We start from the raw sequence: 6,553 nt of genomic DNA on the forward strand, positions 1-6,553 counted from the left end.
AATGCCACGCCTTGATTGGGAAAGCTGGGCTCTGGAGCCAGGGGCAGGGATGTGGAGCGGCGGGGGGGAGGGGGGGGGGAGGGGGGGGGGGGGGGGCCGGCCGCGGGCTGGATGCTACGTCCCTGCAGCATGAGGGCTCCCAGCCCTGCACCGCCATGAGGATGGAGAAGGAGGAGGAGGAGGAGGGGAGGCATTGCAACCACCTCCACGACACTCAGCCCCACAGACAGCCTCTTCCTTGGGGGGTACAGGCTCCTGGTCCCCTTCCCGGTGGCACCTGCTCTTGTGTGGCAGCCTGGGAGCACTGCAGTCCCTGGCGGCACCAACCCACCCATGGGCAGGGGGACACCTAAACAGGCACGTTTAGTGCGCAGAGACTGGCATAGATGGGATTAAAAGCAAGAAGAGGCTCACTTACCTTTCCTATATCGCCATTGGCAACTGGCTCTGGCAAGGGACCTGCAGGGTGAGGACATGGGCACTGGGTGAGGATGCATTTGCTCTGTCCCCTCTTAACCATCCCCCTCAGCAGCAGGCACAGCAAGGCTGCATGTGGCCAGTGCTCACCCAATGCTGCCAAAGGTCTGGACAGGTCCCCAGTTTTTTAACCCACCCCTTGCAGCCAGCCCTGCAGCACAGGGGATGCTGCTGGGCACCAGGTACCTCCCCAAGGTGACAGCCAGGGCACAGAGCCCAGTGAGACACACACCCCCCATTCTCCCGAGGACCACTGTCACAGCAGGGAGGGGGCCACAGCTGAGCGGAGGCTGCAGAGCAAAGGGTGGCTGCTGCCTGTTCGCTCCCCAAGCTGTACACCTTGCCAAAGTCCAGCCCAGGGCCATAAACCTGCCTTCCCACAGAGCACACATCAGCCCCACTGCCCTGGCACAGGGCCCTCGGCCAGGTAGGGAGGCACCAAAGCCAGGTGGCCCTGCTTGGCTCCAGGGTGATGACACCTCCACCTCCCAGGGCTCAGGGACTACCCCAGGTTTGGTGACAAGGTGACACAGCCAGCAGAGGTGGCACAAACCCCCCTCCCTGTAGCACAGCCCCCAGCCCACCTGCCAGGTGCTCCTCAGAGGGCACCACCTTGCACTTCTTGAAGAACTCATCTGTGAGGGCATCCACCACCAGCAGCCTGGTCTCGTCGCCGCCTGCCTTGATGGCTGCCACCACATCGGCGTGCTGCTTGCCCTCCATGCACACCCCATTCACCTGCAGGCATGGCACCACGTCACCGCTGGGGCCAGGGGACATCTGTCCCTTGGGAGCTCTGTGGAGGTGCCAGGTACCAGCCTTGGTACCAGTCACAACCCCAGCACGGCCACCCCACAGCCTCCACAGGTATCTGCAGCCTTGCGGGGATTAGCGGAGAAGCCAGCAAAACCTCATTAAAAGCAGATTTTCCTCTGAGTGATTAGCACGGGATCTTACGGGCAAAGCTTCCAGGGAGCGCCTGGCAGGGCATGGACCCAGGGCTGGCGCAGGAGATGTGCAGCACGGGCAAGGCACAAAGCCCTCGTGCCATGGCACGGTCCCCAGAGACCCCAAAGCTTCACCCCCAAAAGAGGCAGCAGCCCCACACCCTGGTAAGCAGCGGGGTTGGGGCTCAGACAGTTCTTGCCCTCGTGGGTCATCACCCCCCTGGCACAAACCCTGTCCCCGCCCCGGTCACAGCCAGCAGCAGTGCTTGGGGCCATCGTGCACCTTGTCATCAGCTGCCCCACCCCAGGGACAGCACAGGGACACTCCTGCTCTGAGCAGGAGATAGTACTACTGCTGCTTCACCCACAGCCGGCTAATTAGTGCTCAGCCCCAGCCCTCTGTGGTGCTGCTCCCCACTGCCCGCCCGGCTGTGCCCTTGGGTGGGTACCAGCAGGCTGGCACGGGTTGGGCGGCTGCACTGTGAGTCACCACCAGCAGTGGGGACACCGCGCACCTTCCCAGCAAAGGACAGCTCCTTCCCAGGCACCGGGCTGTGAGGGAGCACCAAGATTTAGGCGGCTCTTGTCGCTGTGCAGGTTGAAGCCATAGCCATTGGGACCCTTCTTCATGTGGCACAGCCGAGGCCGCAGCTCCTCCTGCAACAGGTACAGCCCATGGGAAAGCTGCTCCCCAACACCCCGGGACAGCATTGGGACCACCAGACATCTGCTTGGGTGGCAGGGACATCATGCTCAGGTGAGCACCCTCACCCACAGATGCCTCGAGTTGGGACACAGGGTGCCAAAACACCCTATGAACACAGGCTCTAGTTAATTAATTAGGTACAGGGCATGCTAATTGCAGCAAAACATTGAGGCAACATGTTATTATGTCTAAGCTCTTCCTTTTGGGATCAGGAATGCAACTGCCACATGAAGGTGGAGGAGGAAACACAGCCCAGGCTGCTGGGAAGCACCCCCACCCCTCCCAGGAAGCCTTTGCTACTGGAGAAGTCTCAGCCACCAGTGCAGATCCCCTCCATCACCCCCTCACAACCTCCAGTCCCCCTCCATGGCAAATCCAGCAGTGGGATCAGTGGGACCCCTCCACACATCCCAAAGCACCCCACAACTGCTGCTGGTGGGAAAGAGGCACCAGGGGCTCAAGCAGGGACCCAGATGGAGCAGCCCCGATACCGATACCCGGCACGACCCCGATTGCAAAACAGAGAAACCAGCTCAACCAGGGCAGCGTGACATGGGACATTCACCTCTCCAGGAGGCACCACCCAGCTCATCTACGCCTGGTTTCTCCCTGACCCATGAATCTGCCAGAACCCAGAGCCAGGGAACCCGACCATGGCAGCCACAGGCCTGCAGCCGGCCCCCCACAAGCCCGTTAACAGCACAATTCCCCACTCTGCAGGAGCATCCCCAGGAGTTCAGCAAAGAGGAACTGCCTTTGCTCGCCGGGGAGCCAGGATGCCCAGGAGGCACCAGAGGAACCAGGAGACATGAACCAGCCACCTGCACACCATGCCGACAGAACTGCCTCGACCCCAGCACCCAAACACCTCTTCTACATTTTTGGATATAAAATGGTTTGATCCCGCCTTGACCACCAGGTCCTGGGCTTTGGTAGGGCTCTCCCAGCAGCTGAACTGCACTCCAAGCTCCTGAAATATTCCTCATGGCAGGGGGGGTTAATATTTATACTTTCTTCTGAGATTGTTTGTTCTTTGGTACCCATAGCATCACTGGGGACATGCACTGCAGGAATTGCCCCTACCGCATCCACACTGCACTGCTCTTCACCCCCTGTACAGAACGTTCCCTTCTCACCACGAAATCGCCTTTGCCCCCTACCAGGAAAGCCTGGTCCCCAGGGTTCTGGCACCCCATGTCTGGCAGCGCCACAGTGGCACAGGGTCCCACACGGGCCATTCCCCCTCGTCCTATCATCTGGCCTCTTCTCCCTGGTAACAGATGATAGGACGAGGGGGAATGGTTTGAAGCTGCGCCAGGGCAGGTTTAGGTTAGATATTAGGAAAAACTTCTTCACTGAAAGGGTTGTCAGGCTCTGGAATGGGCTGCCCAGGGAGGTGGTAGAGTCCCCATCCTTGGAGGTATTTAAAAGAAGGATAGATGAGGTGCTTAGGGACATGGTTTAGTGGTCGGGTGGCAGGGTTAGGTTAAAGGTTGGACTCGATGATCTTAAAGGTCTTTTCCAACCAAAGCGATTCTATGATTCTATGATTTGCAATCGCTAAGTCCAATGCTGCAATAAAACCCTGTCCTCTTGCACAACACCTTCCTGCAGGGTCGAGGCCGGCTGTCGCCCCTGCACCGCTCGCCAACGCCCCAGGGAGGGAGGCACAGGCAAGCACCCAGCTGGGTCTGCCGGTGAGCGAAGGTGAGCCCGGGACGCCCTTCGCTCACCCGGGATGCCGCAGCACTGGCAGTCACGCAGGACCCGCTCCACCCACGGCTCAGCTGGGCAATGCCTGGTGCAGCAGCCTGGCTGCACCCCAAGGAGCCGGCGGTGTCCCCTCCGCAGACCAGCAGCAGATTCCCTAGCTGGGTGGGGGATTGCAACTTTGACTTTGCCCTGGCCACCCCTCGGTCCCCCCCCATATGAGGGGGCTGGGCTGCGGGCTCTGTCCCGGTCCCCATGACTGGGTGACAGCAGGCTCAGGGGGTGCCCAGGCTGCTGCGACTGCACCCTCCACCCAGGCAGCAATCCCTAGTGAGGGTGGGGACAGGGAAGACCCAAAACAAGGCCAAAAACCAGGAGTTGGTGGAGCCTGGAGGAAAGCAGCACCTCCCCGCACCCCCTGCCCTGGCCTGGCCCCGGGAATTGGGTTTGGGCTCTGTGAGCACCCACGCTCCCGGTGCCCTTGGCAGCACCATGGGGTTGCTCCACACCGATAGCTCCGGACAAAGCCAGAGGGAGCACCCGGCAAGCGACGCTGGCAGCACTCCCGGGCAAGGAGGAGGGAGGACTTCGCTCCTACCCATACCAACAAAGCCCCAGCAGCCCAGGCTCCCTGAGACACTGGGGCCACAAATTTGGGCGGGGGGGAGAGGGTGGAAGGAGGGGAAAAGCCTTGCAGGGTGGACAGATGCCTCCAGGGCAGGAAGACAGAGCACAGCAGCAAGGGAGGCACCAAGCCCTCAAAGGCAGCCGGTGAAGGCAGGAACACCCGGTGCGAGGGCAGCCTGGCCGAGCCGTGACCCGGCCCCCACAGCATCCCCCTGCCTGCGGCTGGCAGCTCCTCCAGCCCAGCCTGCCAGGCTGCCTTCGCCCTCCCCAAATCCCTCCCGCCAGCAGAAGCCCTGCAGGCAGCCACCATTCTGTCTCCCCAAGAGAAAAAACAAACGCATCCAATCCCCCAGAGGCCATATCCTGCCCATCCACAGCAGGAGCACCCCATGGTAGGGCACCCGTCCAGCCCCAAAGTGTCCCTGGCCAAAGGGACCCAAGGTGAGAGGGCTTGGGGTCAACACCTGGGATGCAGAGAAGCCCCTCAGCTGTGGGGCTGGGAGCTGGACAGCAGGAGACTGGAAATACCCCTAATTTCTATCCTCCAATGCCCACAGCCCTCCCAACGTGCTGGGGCAGGGATTAGCTGGCAGAGCCTCCTTACCGGCAATTACAGCCTCAAGATGCCCGCTTGGGATGGTGAGCTCAGCGGCATTGCATCCCTATTCCTGCCCTGGAACAGGACTTGGGGCACCTTCAGACCCTTCTCCCTCCAGAAGCGTGCCCAGACCCTCTCACCCCAGGACTTTCAGCCACCCAGCAGGAGCAGTGGGCCCAGGGACCCCAACTGCACAGCAGGCCAGGACCCGCTCCCCAGCTCCCAGCCCCCCAACAGCTATTTCAGGACAGCTTTTGAAACCCCAAGTCCCAGGAAACTCCCCGCAGCCCTACAAGCAGTGACAAGCCCGTCGGCAGCAGCATTCCCAGTTACTCAAAGAGAAACACAACAGCTCCGAGGATGCCTGAGCCAGCAAATTCACACGGGTCTCAAAATCTGGCGCAAGCATTCGGGCTTCATACAAAGGGGATGCAAAGCAGCCTCCTCGCAGCATCCCCGTCACGTCCCATTTGACTGGAGCTGCTTTTCATGCAGCTGCCTTGAGAGGAAACTTAATTCATTTCCTAATTAGACACCAGCTACCCCCAGTCCAATGCTCCTAAATGGCAGAGTGGGGGGGTGAGAACTCACTCCCTGTTACACCCCAAAACCCAGCCCTGAGAGGCTCACCCAGATTTTACAAGGAGGGATGAGCATTGCTGGCAGGAAGGGCTCTAATTTAGCACTAAATTTGCAAGACAGAAGCCTGGGGCTGGTAGCAAAAGCCTTGCCTGGGTAAAAGCAGCCACAGTCCGTGCCAGGGCACTGGGCTGGCAGCTGCTGGTGCTGCGCCGCTAACGCCATGCGGTTTGCATGAAACCTTCTCAAGACACTCCCGAGCAACTGAAGCCTCCGGAAACGCAGCCGGGGGGAGAACGAGCTGTCACAGCTCCCGGCTGAGCGCTGGGGATGGTCCCTGCAGGGCAGGGCTGGCCCTGGGGGTATAAAACCATCACCTCGTTGGCTAAACACCACAGAAGAGGGGGGGCATGGATCAGCGCCCCCAGGTGCCTCCAGGGAGGCTCAAAAACCTCCACCCCAGCATCAGGGGGATTTGCACGCCCAGGGTTTTATAGGAACGAGAAGGGAGCCCATGATGACCCCCCCAAAACTGTCTCAGCCCATGCCCAGCCACTGGGAGCTGTGGGGGTGTCTGAGCCCCCTGGCACTGGGGTGTCCTGACTGCAGGACCCAGCAGGGTTTGGAGAGAGGTTGGATCCTGCCCAAAGGTGGGAGATGTTAAACCCTCGCTCAGCCGCAGGCAGGGTGCAGGCACTGCTGTCTGGCTCTCCTGGCAGCAAGTGTCTCCAAGCTCGCTAAGCAAATACAGGCAAGTCCAGCCTGGTAAAGCAAACAGGACTCTGACACATGTGAACCTCCTGCTGCCTGCCACTGCGATCCCGGGGGGAATCCCACCAACCGGCAAGGCTGGGATGGGGCCATCGGGGGCTGCAGGGGGATGGGGCAGCAGGCACCGGCTGCCTGCCA

The 6,553-nt window shown here is 60.8% G+C and overlaps 1 protein-coding gene across 1 annotated transcript in view; it reads right to left on the reverse strand.

Moving 5' to 3' along the window:
* Positions 1 to 6,553, reverse strand: part of SLC9A3R1 (SLC9A3 regulator 1) — a 9,388-nt gene that overhangs the window by 762 nt on the left and 2,073 nt on the right. Inside the window, exons 2-4 of the mRNA XM_035893378.1 lie at positions 1,940 to 2,081; positions 1,062 to 1,364; positions 419 to 459 (exon numbers count right to left, since the gene is read on the reverse strand). Coding sequence (XP_035749271.1) covers positions 419 to 459; positions 1,062 to 1,364; positions 1,940 to 2,081 — 486 coding nt within the window. The remainder of the gene's footprint in view (positions 1 to 418; positions 460 to 1,061; positions 1,365 to 1,939; positions 2,082 to 6,553) is intronic.

Source organism: Egretta garzetta, unplaced genomic scaffold (genome assembly GCF_000687185.1).
Source record: "Egretta garzetta isolate BGI_Z169 unplaced genomic scaffold, ASM68718v1 scaffold34, whole genome shotgun sequence".
Classification (NCBI taxonomy): Eukaryota; Metazoa; Chordata; class Aves; order Pelecaniformes; family Ardeidae; genus Egretta; species Egretta garzetta.